This window comes from Pleurodeles waltl, chromosome 6, assembly GCF_031143425.1.
Source record: "Pleurodeles waltl isolate 20211129_DDA chromosome 6, aPleWal1.hap1.20221129, whole genome shotgun sequence".
Taxonomy (NCBI): Eukaryota; Metazoa; Chordata; class Amphibia; order Caudata; family Salamandridae; genus Pleurodeles; species Pleurodeles waltl.
Window position 1 is genome coordinate 20,864,134 of NC_090445.1, and position 14,387 is coordinate 20,878,520.

Sequence of the window (14,387 nt, forward strand, 5' to 3'; positions counted from 1 at the left end):
CTGGTGTCTGTGCTTTAAACAACCCAGCCTTCTCATGTACATGCTGCTGGTGCCTGGTTTAAGCATCTCTGCTGTTTCTCGAGGCTCAAGCACCAATTGTCTCTTGTTCCACATTCAGCACTGCTGCAGCTGGCTTCCTAGCACTAAGGAGCGAAGGCGTGAAACGCTTGTCTGACACCTGCGCTGAAGCTTTCCTGCCATGTAGAGGCTTCCTCTGGCCAACTTTAAGAGATATCATTTAAAGCTGCAAATAGGATTTAGAGAAAATCATTGTTGCCTGCGTTGCTGGATCTCAAACTGTGATATGTGGGGGAAAGGGACCAGGGGAAAGTTAATGTTCTCCATGAATGATCTGTGTGTGTTTGTCAATGGAGTCATATTAAATGAGTATTGTTATGTCGAGAATGGTCTGGGCAGGACACTGATGTGTGTCTGGCTAGCTGGTCTCCTAATGAGCAATGGACATTAAGTCTCTAGACCACAAATGGACTGTGCGTGACACTCGGGTACTCTGCTATGAAGCGCTACTTCTTCACCTTGTTGTAATCTACAGGGACCTTGCTGCCAGGAACTGCCTGGTTGGGGAGAATCACTTGGTGAAGGTGGCGGACTTTGGACTGAGCCGCTTGATGACGGGAGACACATACACTGCGCACGCTGGTGCAAAGTTCCCCATCAAGTGGACTGCGCCCGAGAGTCTGGCGTACAACAAGTTCTCCATCAAGTCTGACGTCTGGGGTAAGAGTTTGGCACCTTACTTGGACCGCAGTGTTCCTTGTTGCATTATAAATTGTTGTATTCCTGACTGAGAGCTGCCATCTACAGTTGCCGGAGTGACATGACTTCAGTAGCAGGTGACTTGCCTTACTACTTTATCACCTCCTCAATTCTTTTTGTGTCTGGGGGATACTGCTGAGCACTGGTCTCAAGGTGCACTATTGATACCTGGCTGTCACAGTATATTTGCAGCTTGAATAGATATCCCACATAACCCACCAAGACCCCATTGGTTGAGTTTGTTAAAAGTCCTCTCTGTCAACTACGTATATTGAGGCACACTGGTAGACTTCCAAGAAGTCCCATTACAGATAGCGTAAGGTCGCCAACGTGACCACCCACAATTAAAACTTGCAAAATACAAATTGAACTTTTCCAAAACGAATCAAAAGATGCCAGTATTTGCACAGAATGTGGATCTACTGGTGTTCAGCATTGAAAGCTGTTGTTAGTGTCAAGCATCTGTTGCTGAAATCCATCCCAGGGCAAAAGTACTCTGAACTGGCCTGAAAGGAGGTCCCTGGAGCATAACATCAGAGTTATGTGGGTTGGAATTAGGATGTGCAGACATTAGGGACCGGGAGGCAGCGGGGTGCGGATGTGCAGACTTTGGGGCCTGGGAGGCAGCGGGGTGATGGTAATTCATGTTTGTATATCAACCACTACAGAGATTTACAAGGTTGTGAATGTTGCATTTCTGTTTTGCAGCCTTTGGAGTCTTGCTGTGGGAGATCGCAACGTATGGAATGTCACCCTATCCCGGCATCGATCTGTCCCAGGTGTACGAGCTGCTGGAGAATGACTACCGCATGGAGCGTCCCGAAGGCTGCCCGGAGAAGGTCTACGAGCTCATGAGAGAATGTAAGGATGTGCACTGTGGCTTCCATGAGATCTGGTGTCCTCACTCTGTAGCTAAAAAAATAATTTTTGCAGCCGGTGCTTCAGTAGTCAGTCCCAGGCCCAGCTGTCCCCGTGCTGCTGCATCGCTCTTGCTCCTGTCTAATTGCTTTTTCCCCAGTTTTTTTTTTTAGTGTCTTCTCTTTGCTTTTTTCTCATTCTCACTGCTTTCTCCTTGCTTTTCTGCCATTTTATGTATGCCTTCTCCTTGCTTTTCCCACTGTTTTTTGTGTGCCTTCTCCTTGCGTTCCCTCATTTTCACTGCTTTCTCCTTGCTGCTCCAGCATGCCACCTGTTATTTCCTGCCACCTGAGTAGCCCCGCCCACTGCATTCAAGCGCCCATCCCTCCTCCCAGGACCTACTTAACAGAGGCCTCCTTGCGGCCACATTGAGCAGGTCCTAGGCCCAGCCCTCCCCATGCTGCTGCATCACTCTTGCTCCTGTCTTCTTGCTTCTGTCTTCTTGCTTTTTCATGCGTTTAGTGAGTGCCTTCTCTTGCTTTTCCCTCATAGTCACTGCTTTCTCCTTGCTTTTCCCTTGTCCATCACTGCCTTCTCTTGCTTTTCCCTCGTCGTCACTGCTTTCTCTTGCTTTTCCCTCGTCGTCACTGCTTTCTCCTTGCTTTTCCCCCTGTTTTTGTGTGCCTTCTTCATGCATGTCCCAGTGTCCACTGCTTTCTCCTTGCTTTTTCCCCCATTTATTGTGTGCCAGTTCCTTGAGACCCTCACGGGTGAATTTCCGCGTCTTATAAATTGATTGATTGATAGATCACATGCTCGGTTGATTGATAGATCACATGCTCGATTGATGGATAGATCACATGCTGTGCATACTCTTGCCGCCTTGTTTTGGGTGCAGGCATTGTGAGTTGTTTTTGTCTTAAGTAGAGATGACACAAGCACATAATGCACAAGGACATAGACTCCACCTTACATTGTTTTTGTCTACGGTTGGGTTTGGTCGTTTTGTCGAGAGCTCCAGAACCACAGCTCGGTGGAGACACAATCTGCACCATCGACTCATTGGAATTGCTACCCTTAATTTAACAGTTGGGCAATTTATAGAGCTTATCATTCAGGGTTACGTCTGCTATGTATACCTTTATTGGTCCTAATGAGTTACATTATTTTAATGAGTATCAAGACCACCATGGTCTGTTATTCCCATTGAGAGAAAAAGGCGCTGGGGTTTAAGAGGAGAAATCCTGTGTTTCTCAATATAGGAACAAAAATCTTCTCTACATTCGTTAGCAGTTCCTTCCAAAAGAATGTGAATTATTTATATTCCCACCAGATGGATCCCTTTTCACTGCCACAGATCCAACACCTATCTGCACCATGTGTACCCAGGTGCACAATCTTTCTGGTGTGAGATACCATCTAATCCGGGGTTTGTATTCTCTGTCCCTCAGTCAGATTCTTCTGAGATATCTAGGTAGAGTGCAAACTTCTTTCCCAATGTGGTTCCGGGATTTCCATAAGGTTCAAAGGTCAATAACCACATCACAAATCTGTTTTGCGTAGCAGACCAAGGGAGGGCTGTGGACTGTGCACAAAACTCTAGTCGAAGGCCTGAGTCTCGTGCTTTCTCCTGCTTCCAGCCCGCCTATATAAATGGCGGCAGGCAGACATCTCCGTATAAAGACCTTACCAAATAAAAACACCTGTATTGGAAAAATACAAGTTTTGAAGTATATGGTTTAAAAATCCCATCTCTAAAATAGAAGAAACAATGTAAGCCCAGAGGAAAGAAACCGAGGTTTATCCAAGACTAATTCTTGTCCCACAAAGTTTACTAGGCTACGTTCAAGAGCGGCAAGCGAAGAAATGCACTTATTGAATATGTTTAAAGAAGCCCCCAGAGAGAAGGGGACAGTGCCCCCAGACCCCAGTCATGCAAAAATAAGAACGATATATAAGAATGGAAAACCGAAAAAAGGACGGCTCCTCATACAGCCCATTATCGCTAATGAGTGCGGAGACCAAAATACTGGCAACAAAACTATCTAGAGTCGTAACTTCCTTTAACCACAAGGACCAGCCGGGATTTATGCTGGGCTCTCCACCAGGCTTAAGCTCCAGAGGCTACTCAACTGGCTCAGCAAGACTAGATATTGCCATAATATTGTTAGATACCAAAAATGCGTTTGATATCCAATGACCGTACCCATTCCTAACATAGATCAGCTTTGGGTTTGTCCTGTGCTTCTTCACGTGGCTTGGCCTTATCGAATGAGGCTCCAACAGCTCTAATTAGCTTATGGTTTTGTCTCATCATTTGTCCTAGAAGGTGGTACTGGATAGGGGTGCCCGCTCCACCCCCTAAAAAAAAGTAACTTTCCTGTCAAATATTTAAGTACTTCTAAATGAGCGTCAAACAGACGCAAGGAGGAGGCTCTCTCTTCCACTCACAATGGGAAGAGTGTAGATGCAAAGCAATCAATCGATTGTTTAGCTGCTGCAGAGCAGTCAGCAGAATCCTCCTTCCTTAGATCAGAAAAGGTATTGCACACACTGCTTTGCAGTTGCATGGGGGGGACGCGTAGTATAGCAATGAAACCATAGTGTAAATAAATGTGCAGTGGAAGATCTGCACTGCCAGAGACACCAGGTGGGTCATACATGACTGGATTTCTAACACCAAGAGATGACCGTGTGGTGAAGTGAGACAGGCTATCATCAGAGACACCTACATTTATGAGGGAATGGGGAGGCCGAGCTTGTGATGCCAGTACCATCAATACTTGCATCCTGGGCTGCAGGTAGCATGGGTGCAAAGGAAGTACTCTGAAAGAAACCCTATTGTGGACAGGAAACTTAATGAAAGATCTCCATAAATAGGACACTCAAAAGTTGGATCTCATTGGGACATTCAGGGTGGGACGTACACTGCAAGCGGCAGCATTAAAACATTCTCAAGATTTCAAGAAGAATACAAACTCAGGTATACGCAACTCCGGCCTCTTTTAAATGTGGAGGCACTGGAATGAGCATAATACCAGACTACACGCTGCTAGGAAGAAAGATCTTGGTGGGGGGAATGAGGAAAGGCGCTGTTATTGCCCATATACAAAACCCTCCTTAATAAGAAGCCTGAGTGCCAAGGATGAAGTGGGTAAGAAACCTAGAACCATTAGGTTTTAATTGGGAGGCAGCATTAATGCACCCTAGAGAAGTGAGTAATTGATTAATGAATGGCGATGACTTACTCGGTCCAGAATCGACGCATAGACCAAGAAAAATAGTCTCTAGAAAATGTAACCCGCCAAAAACCAGCATGCTTAGAATATTATGCTGAAGATTGTCCACTTCTACACACAGCCAGGCGCTGTGATAAGATACAAAGTTATTGTTGTGAAATAATACCCGGACTAGAGGCAGTTCTAGAAAGAGAAATTCGGTGGTCTCCCCAGTTTGTGATATTGGGTCTCCCCAGTGATGTGGATCTGCCAATTGATAAACTTCTGGCCTGTGCGCTGAGCTTCATTATAGCCGACAGACACTGCAGGAGAATGCGGGAGCCAGCGAGTTCCAGCAAAGCCAGGATGGCATGCGTGTAGGAAGCCGACAAAAGTGACAAATGACAGTAGAGGTTGCCCAAGGTGGTAAAAGGATACGAGGTATCTGGAGAACCCATTGTCATATTGTAACGGGATAACACAGACGAAGAACCAATAATGAGGGGTTATGGTGGAAGCATTGATAATGATTGGATCTAGACGAAATATAAAATTAATGCCTAGAGGTTAGACCTTTCTGACTGTCCTAGATGTAATAGTATACCATAAACATATTCCAAAAAAGAGTGGCAAGCAACGGAGCATACCTAACCAGTGAGCCAGAGAAGACAGATATACAAGTATGTTTTACCATAGAGTGTCATAGTTTGGACTCTTGCTCTAGGCAAGACAGCTGGTTGAAGGATGACAGTACTTTTGTTTGTAGGCGACTATGCCTATCCTACAACAAGTCGCAACTGTCGTCCCAACCTTACCGGCTCACTAGCAGCACCTCACAAAAAACACATTAGTAAAAGGTGATTTGTGACAGCCTTTACGCATGGACTCGAGAGTAAGACATCTCCGGGAGTGTCGTAGTTAAATGGAGATTACCCCTTTTTCACAGATATATCATGTCTCATACAAACACAGGCAATGACAAAGATGCAGTAAAGTTTCAATAGTTTTTATTTAACACTGCTGCAATTTGCCATAAGTAGCATGGGCTGCAATGATTAGGATAATGAATAATGCAATGAACAGAATTGAAGACGAGAGTCATTATTACAAAGACCCCCACCATCTTGCAATGCATGTAAAAGACATACAAGATGTAATATGCCCTAATACCCTAATGTGATGGGCCTAACCTCCTACCTAAAGGAGAGCTGGGTTTGCTAAACCTAATCTGCCAATGCCAGGTCCATGAGAGGAGCCCCAACCCTCGTTACCTTGGAATGAGGTCTCTATCTCAGACTCCGCAGGGACACAAAGACTGGGTCAGCGTCAAGACGACTGCAGCATCGATATCAGTGATGGTGGCGATGCCCTCTGGTCGGAATCCCTCTGATTATCTGTCTAAAGTGTGATGTATTTATACAGATCTACCACGACCCCTGACGTAGGTGTGTTCCCAAACAATAGATAACAGGCATGCTTGGGACGGCAATTATTATAAACAATCCCTCTAAAGTATATAGAGGGAAAATCCCTAAATGTGAACACCTACTGTTTGTTTGTCTTTATTGTTTGATCTTGACGCCTTAGCGCCGTGGCACTGATAATGTAAAGCATAACAAGTGGCCTAACTATAAACAAGGCAGCCATCTTAGATGAATTAAATAATTAAATGGGCTAAGACAGAGCAAGCTAAGTAGGTTAAAAGTCACTAGGTGACGGTGGCACGAGTCTGCAAGTTAAAGGCTAAGCTAACTCCTGTTATCGTATTAAAACAAACTAGGATTCACTACAAGAGAGTGTGCAATAGCGGTGAATATCCTAGAACAGTAAAACTTTGCGGTCAGGATGTTGAGCATGGAGTGAACAGCAGCGGTTTATTTTAGAAAAACAAATTTTGATTTGGAGTACTTTCAGAGAGAAGCGAGAATGGGGCCATGTTCTCTAGATTGTAGAGTTGAACCTGACAGTGAAAAGGAGGAGAACATATTGGTTCATGTGAAATGAAAACCTCAGTGCGCTTGTTAAATAAAATCACACTTGCAGCCCTTAAACCTGTGGAGCTCATACAGGAGTCTTTGAAGGTTGTCTCCTTAATGTGGGTAGATAGTCCTGTTGTGAGATTTTGTTAATAGTGGTTTAGTCGGAGACACCCAGGAGAAGCTCCCGGCCTTTAGTGCTGAAGCGAGATCCCTTAGACTGGGACCTTGCAGTTTCTATATGGATAGAATTATTTCACTATATTTATTAGAGCTGCTGCTGCTACCATAATTCTGGACACAGGGCACCTCTCTGTGCTTCTTAGAAATATGAAAATCTGAACTTTCTCAAGACCTGTGAGATTTAGGCTTTTTGGAAAGCCCAGTGGAGGTGGACTTCTTCTTCTCTGTGCTTCTAGGATAACAATGTACTTCATTGCTGTTGAGATACATTCATTTTCCTGTTTGGGGCTAAAATTCAGAAATCTAGATTGAAGTCTTTAATTAAATTTGTTTTGGAAGAAACATTAAAACTGGTAGCATCAGAGACGGTCCATCTTCTGTGTTGGTAGAGACGGTGGCTGTACAGGCACATGCTGATGACAATACTTCTCTGTAGTCGGATACACAGAAACTGAGCCTCCAGGTGAACACGGTAGACTCTGCATCCTAAATGTGTATGAAGTTTGTGGGATTTCATGGTGTGTATTTTGCAGGGTGGAGTTAGTAGAGTGTGGTGCAGTCTCTGGAGACTTGTGCACTACTTATGAAATTCATATTAATCTATCTTACTTTGATCTCCTGGCTTCTGCCTGTATTGCTGATCCACCGCGCTCGGTGGGACTAAGTTTCCCCCCCCCTTGCATCCCTGCCGGCAAGGAGAGGAGAGGTGGGGCTAGAGACCTACAGATCACACTAAAGTGTGACTGGCAGCCTGCGGTGTGGGACGCATGAAGGATGTGCCCGTGAGAAGACCAGGCGAAGATCGAGCCCATCTTTGCCCATCATCGGCCGGAAGAGGCTGGGCTGGGCCATGTTATTTTGGTCCTTTGGCTGGCATCTCCCTACATTAAGTCTGGTTATATCCTTTATTCTTTTGAGCTATTGAGTGCGACCATGGGCAAACGTAAGCTGGCACCAGGTAAAGATACTGGGGCAACCTCCTCCAATACCGGCACAACTTTGAATTCATTTTTGATGTGGACGATCAGTATAGTATTTAAGGAAACTGAACTTGCGGAAAGACGGTTGTCACTTGTTAGGGGATAATCCTAGCCCTACCACCTCTCGGCTTAACTCTTCATTACCTGACCCTATGGACGCAATTTTGGGAGATACTATAAACTTATCGTGCTCTGGGAATTTTATTCCTGTGTCATTGGGTCCAATGGAAGGAGGGTCAGCACCAGATAGTTACTCCTGACTCTTGCCTTAACAGCAGTTTGTGCAAGCCTTTGGCAAAACAAGAAAAGGAAATTGAAATCAGGCACAGCCTCAGCCAACTCTAATAATTTGGGCACTAAACCTACGCGACGTAATATGGAATCCTTTACCCAGTCAAATTCTTTACCCATTGTGAACAAAGACCCATGTTCTGGGAAGGTTTAGGGGACAAAGATAAGACTACTCTAGCTTCTGATATCACCCGAATTTTAAAAAGATTAAGGGGGTTATTACAACTTTGGAGGAGGTGTTAATCCGTCCCAAAAGTGACGGATATACCACCAGCCGTATTACGAGTTCCATAGGATATAATGGACTCGTAATACGGCTGGTGGTATATCCGTCACTTTACCGTCACTTTTGGGACGGATTAACACCTCCTCCAAAGTTGTAATAACCCCCTAAGTGCCCTGGAAGGGGTAATCAAGGACCTACTTTCCAAGCATAAGTCCATCCCAGCTTCCCCAGCTCTTGCGTCTCCTCATGCACCAGCAATTAACTCCAGTCTTTTGAATACCACCAAGGGCCCCAGTAAGCAAGCGCAGCATTTAATGAGGTCAACGAGTTCTATCATTACTCCACTGAGAAATCCTGTTTCTGTTCCATTGAAGAGACACGTGCCAGAGCCCAGATATTCCCAAACGCAGGCTGGTCCTAGCTCAGAAATACCTTCAGACTCTCTAGCCATTATTGGAATACCCAACAGTCTGTCTTCCTCATGTTCAGGAGTCCTTACACTTGCCACCTGATTGCTCCCCTTACGAGGCAGTGCTGGCGGGGCTCCCTCCAGTTCCATCACATGCTACCAGGAACGACATGGCTCTAAAACCTAGTGTGTCATTGGCTCACCAGAAATTCTGATTTTGCTATTCTGGACTACGATGATATCCGGGTTATAGGAGCGGGTTTAAAGGAGCTCCTGATCTGGTGTCTGTTGTCCCGTTACCTTTATTGGTCAATTGGTCCCAGCGGGGAGAGGGGTAGGGCTCACTTCAGGCCTCTCCCCCACCCCCTCCCCCCAAGCCCCACCCATCCACCCCTAGGCAGTTTTACAGGTAGTTTCTGGGATTTCAACTCAAACTAGATTCCAGATGATTTTGGAGTTGGACCCCAGCGATTGGCCAGTAAGGCACGCTGCTTATTTTACCGGGTAATGTCCTCAAAAAGGAGGGTTCGCTGGATCTTTGACTAATAGTTCTTTTAAACCCCAAAGTGCTGACTGTCACCCAGTTGAGGAAGGGGTGGTTTACAGCCCGGCTGAGACCAGGTCTCTTAATCAGGTCGCTGTCTCTTCAACTTCGGGGGAGATGTGGCCTTCTGATCTGGGCCGAAACATGTTTTTGCTTGCAGGTCTAACCTTTTTAATATTTGGATATTGATGCATGTGGTGACAGGAAACTGTTGTTACGGGGGGAGGTTGCTGGGCCCCAGGCAATGATGATGAAGCATTAGCACTTATTACCAGCCTAAAGGAACCAACTTCGAATGAGAAGGAACCCCTAGCAACTAAGCACAGTTCTCCTACACGATGCCCAAAGGGCTCGCGATTCCTTTCTTGGAGTGTAGCAGGGCTTTGTTCTCAACTACATAACCAGGAACGGTTGAGACTCATTGAAGCCTTTGACATTATTTGTTGTCAGGAAACATGGGCTTATGATCATACTTCAATTAATGGGTTGGCGTGGGGGAAGGTTTGGGGGGGGGGGGGGGGTTTAGTGCTTGTATCAACTGCACTTGGGAACGTCATTGTCAAGGAATTGCTCTGTAACCCCCTATTATCAACTACTGAAGATATCTCAGCCTAATGTGTTTAGTATGATTGGAGCTCACTCATTCTGATTTAATGGATAAAGAGCCCAGTGATGGGTGGGTGACTTTAATATAACCAAATGTAGTTTCAGTGGAAACCATGTTTGCAGAATCACTAATGGGCAGGGCGACCCTGTTGGCCACGTTTTGCATTCTGCGTATGGCTAAGCATTACCAGAGTAATATTGGGTAACAGTCTGTCCTTTACAACAGACTTAAGGACTGATAAATCTGTGAGCAATCCAACATTTGTAGGGAGGGGTAAAGGCAGTATTATTGATCATATTTTACTGTCCGAAGACATGGTCCTTCTGTTGAGAAGCTGAGGTATGTCCCTCTCCTTGGAGTGATCATTATCACATCACTATCACCCTTGCTTTTGCACATATAGCCCCCTCCATTTCCGGAAAGTGTCTGCCCCAACCTACATTTCCAACAAAGGGGTACGCAGGAAGTGGCAACATGTTGATCCTCATATATATATATGTTCAATGGCATGTGTAGCTGCAGATACACATGCTATGCACAGTCCGCCATCTGGTGTTGGGCTCGGAGTGTTACAAGTTGTTTTTCTTCGAAGAAGTCTTTTCGAGTCACGAGACCGAGGGACTCCTCCCATTTCGACTCCATTGCGCATGGGCGTCGACTCCATCTTAGATTGTTTTTTTTCCGCCATCGGGTTCGGACGTGTTCCTTTTCGCTCCGTGTTTCGGGTCGGAAAGTTAGTTAGAATCTTGGAAAAAATCGTCGGTATTGTTTGCGTTCGGTATCGGGTTAGTTAGAACAAATCGACACCGAATTTTGAAGAGCTCCGGTGGCCCTTCGGGGTTTTTTCGATCCCCCGTCGGGGCCTGGTCGGCCCGGCCACGTACGACTTCAAGGCTGATGGAACGGACCCCATTCCGCTTCTGCCCAAAATGCCATAACAAGTATCTGTATACGGATCAGCATCTGGTCTGTAACTTGTGCTTGTCCCCCGAGCACAAGGAGGATACTTGTGAAGCCTGTCGAGCGTTTCGGTCGAGGAAGACGCTGAGAGACCGAAGAGCCAGGAGACTACAAATGGCGTCCACGCCGACAGGTCAAGAACGTTTCGAGGAGGAAGAAGAAGCTTTCTCCATCCGCGAGTCGGATTCTGAAGAACTCGACGCCAAAGAAACACCCCAAACCGTGAGTAAGACGTCGAAAATCAAGACTCACGAGAAGTACACAAAAGCCCAGGGGACGCCACCGCCAACAGGCCATGGCTTAACCCGAAAACTAGGTGACCGATCCAAGGCACCGAAAAAGGGCATGCTGGTGTCGAAGTCATCCGACTCCGGTCGAGATACCGCCACACAGCAACCTCGGAGCCGAAACAGCGGCTCCGAGAAACTTCGGCACAGAGACAGCGGCACCGAAGAATTTCGGCACCGAGACACCACGCCGAAAACAAAGAAGGTTTCTTCGGAGCCTAAAAAGACTTCCGAAAAGGTTTCGGTTCCGAAACATCCAGCCTTGGAGCCGAAAACTAGTTCCTATACAGAGGAACAAGGATTAACCTCCCAATTACATAGATTTGGAGAGGAGCTTCAAGCTGTAAAGCCTGACTACACGCAAAGAAGGCTTCATATTCATGAGGACACAGGGAAGATAACCACTCTTCCCCCAATCAAAATAAAAAGGAAACTTGCCTTTCAACAAAAGGACAAGCAACCACAGGCAAAAGTGGCAAGGAAAACAACCCCACCACCGTCTCCACCACCGTCAATACATGCATCACCAGCAACAACTCCACCACTGATGCACTCACCAGCTCATACTACAATGAGTCAGGATGATCCCGATGCATGGGACCTTTATGATGCTCCAGTGTCTGACAACAGCCCAGACTCCTATCCCACAAAACCGTCACCACCTGAGGACAGTACATCCTACACACAGGTGGTCGCAAGGGCAGCCGAATTTCACAATGTCACCTTACATTCTGAACCAATTGAGGATGACTTTCTGTTTAACACCCTATCCTCCACCCATAGCCAGTACCAAAGCCTTCCCATGCTCCCAGGAATGCTAAAACATTCAAAGCAAATATTTCAGGATCCAGTTAAAGGCAGAGCCATAACTCCAAGGGTGGAGAAAAAGTACAAGCCACCGCCAACAGATCCAATCTATATTACAACACAACTAACACCAGACTCAGTAGTTGTCGGGGCAGCTCGTAAGAGAGCCAACTCTCATACCTTAGGAGACGCACCACCTCCAGACAAAGAGAGCCGCAAATTTGATGCTGCGGGAAAAAGATACGACAGAGCTCATTGGGATGAAATGCAACATTTCATCGAACACTTACCCAAGGAGTTCCAAAAAAGAGCGCAACAGGTGGTAGAAGAGGGACAAAGTATCTCAAATAATCAGATACGGTCTTCCATGGATGCAGCAGATACAGCTGCAAGGACAATAAACACTGCAATCACGATACGAAGGCACACATGGCTGCGCACTTCAGGGTTCAAGCCGGAAATCCAACAAGCTGTGCTCAATATGCCATTTAATGAACAGCAATTGTTTGGGCCGGAGGTTGACACTGCCATTGAGAAACAAAAAAAAGACACCGATACAGCCAAAGCCATGGGCGCACTCTACTCCCCGCAGAGCAGAGGCACATTTCGGAAAACACCTTTTAGGGGAGGGTTTCGAGGTCAACCCACAGAAACCACAACCTCACAAACAAGGCCTACTTACCAGGGTCAATATCAAAGGGGAGGTTTTCGGGGGCAATATAGAGGGGGCCAATTCCCAAGAAATCGAGGAAAATTCCAAGGCCCCAAAACTCCTCAAAATAAACAGTGACTCACAAGTCACACAACCCCATCACATAACACCTGTGGGGGGAAGACTAAGCCAATTTTACAAACTTTGGGAGGAAATAACAACAGACACTTGGGTCTTAGCAATTATCCAGCATGGTTATTGCATAGAATTTCGCCAATTCCCTCCAAACGTCCCACCGAAAACACACAATATGTCAAAACAACATATAGATCTTCTAGGTCTAGAAGTTCAAGCATTGCTACAAAAGGACGCAATAGAATTAGTACCAAATCGACAAAAAAACACAGGAGTTTACTCACTGTACTTTCTAATACCCAAAAAGGACAAAACTCTGAGACCAATACTAGATCTCAGAACACTAAATACCTACATCAAATCAGACCACTTTCACATGGTCACGTTACAAGACGTAATCCCACTGCTCAAACAGCAAGATTACATGACAACATTAGACCTAAAAGATGCGTATTTCCATATACTAATACATCCTTCACACAGGAAATACCTAAGGTTCGTATTCCAAGGAATACATTACCAATTCAAAGTGTTCCCATTCGGAATAACAACTGCGCCAAGAGTTTTTACAAAATGTCTGGCAGTAGTAGCTGCACATATCAGAAGGCAGCAAATACATGTGTTCCCGTACTTAGACGACTGGTTAATCAAAACCAACACGCTAAGACAGTGTTCACAGCACACAAAATATGTCATACAGACCCTTCACAGGCTAGGTTTCTCCATCAAATATGCGAAGTCACACCTTTTGCCGTGTCAAACACAGCAATACTTAGGAGCGACAATCGACACAGCAAAAGGGATTGCCACTCCAAGTCCACAAAGGGTTCAAACATTTCACAAGGTAATACAGGCCATGTATCCAACACAAAAGATACAAGTCAAAATGGTAATGAAACTCCTAGGCATGATGTCTTCATGCATAGCCATTGTCCCAAACGCAAGATTGCACATGCGGCCCTTACAACAGTGCCTAGCATCACAATGGTCACAAGCACAGGGTCAACTTCTAGATCTGGTGTTGATAGACCGCCAAACATACATCTCGCTTCTATGGTGGAACAGTACAAATTTAAACCGAGGGCGGCCTTTCCAAGACCCAGTGCCACAATACGTCATAACGACGGATGCTGCCATGACAGGGTGGGGAGCACACCTCAATCAACACAGCATCCAAGGACAATGGGACATACATCAGAGACAGTTTCACATAAATCACTTAGAACTGTTAGCAGTATTTCTAGCGCTGAAAGCATTTCAACCCATAATAACCCACAAATACATTCTTGTCAAAACAGACAACATGACAACAATGTATTATCTAAACAAACAAGGAGGGACTGTAGGAGGCTGGACTGGCTTGTAGTGAGTACCAAGGGGTACTTGCACCAGGCCCAGTTATCCCTTATTAGTGTATAGGGTGTCTAGCAGCTTAGGCTGATAGATAATGGTAGCTTAGCAGAGCAGCTTAGGCTGA

The 14,387-nt window shown here is 45.7% G+C and overlaps 1 protein-coding gene across 5 annotated transcripts in view; it reads left to right on the plus strand.

The window, feature by feature from the left end:
• Positions 1-14,387, plus strand: part of ABL1 (ABL proto-oncogene 1, non-receptor tyrosine kinase) — a 243,773-nt gene that overhangs the window by 210,199 nt on the left and 19,187 nt on the right. For all 5 annotated transcript variants that reach the window (XM_069237066.1, XM_069237068.1, XM_069237067.1 and 2 more), the window contains 2 exons: positions 554-738; positions 1,486-1,638. In XM_069237066.1, coding sequence (XP_069093167.1) covers positions 554-738; positions 1,486-1,638 — 338 coding nt within the window. The remainder of the gene's footprint in view (positions 1-553; positions 739-1,485; positions 1,639-14,387) is intronic.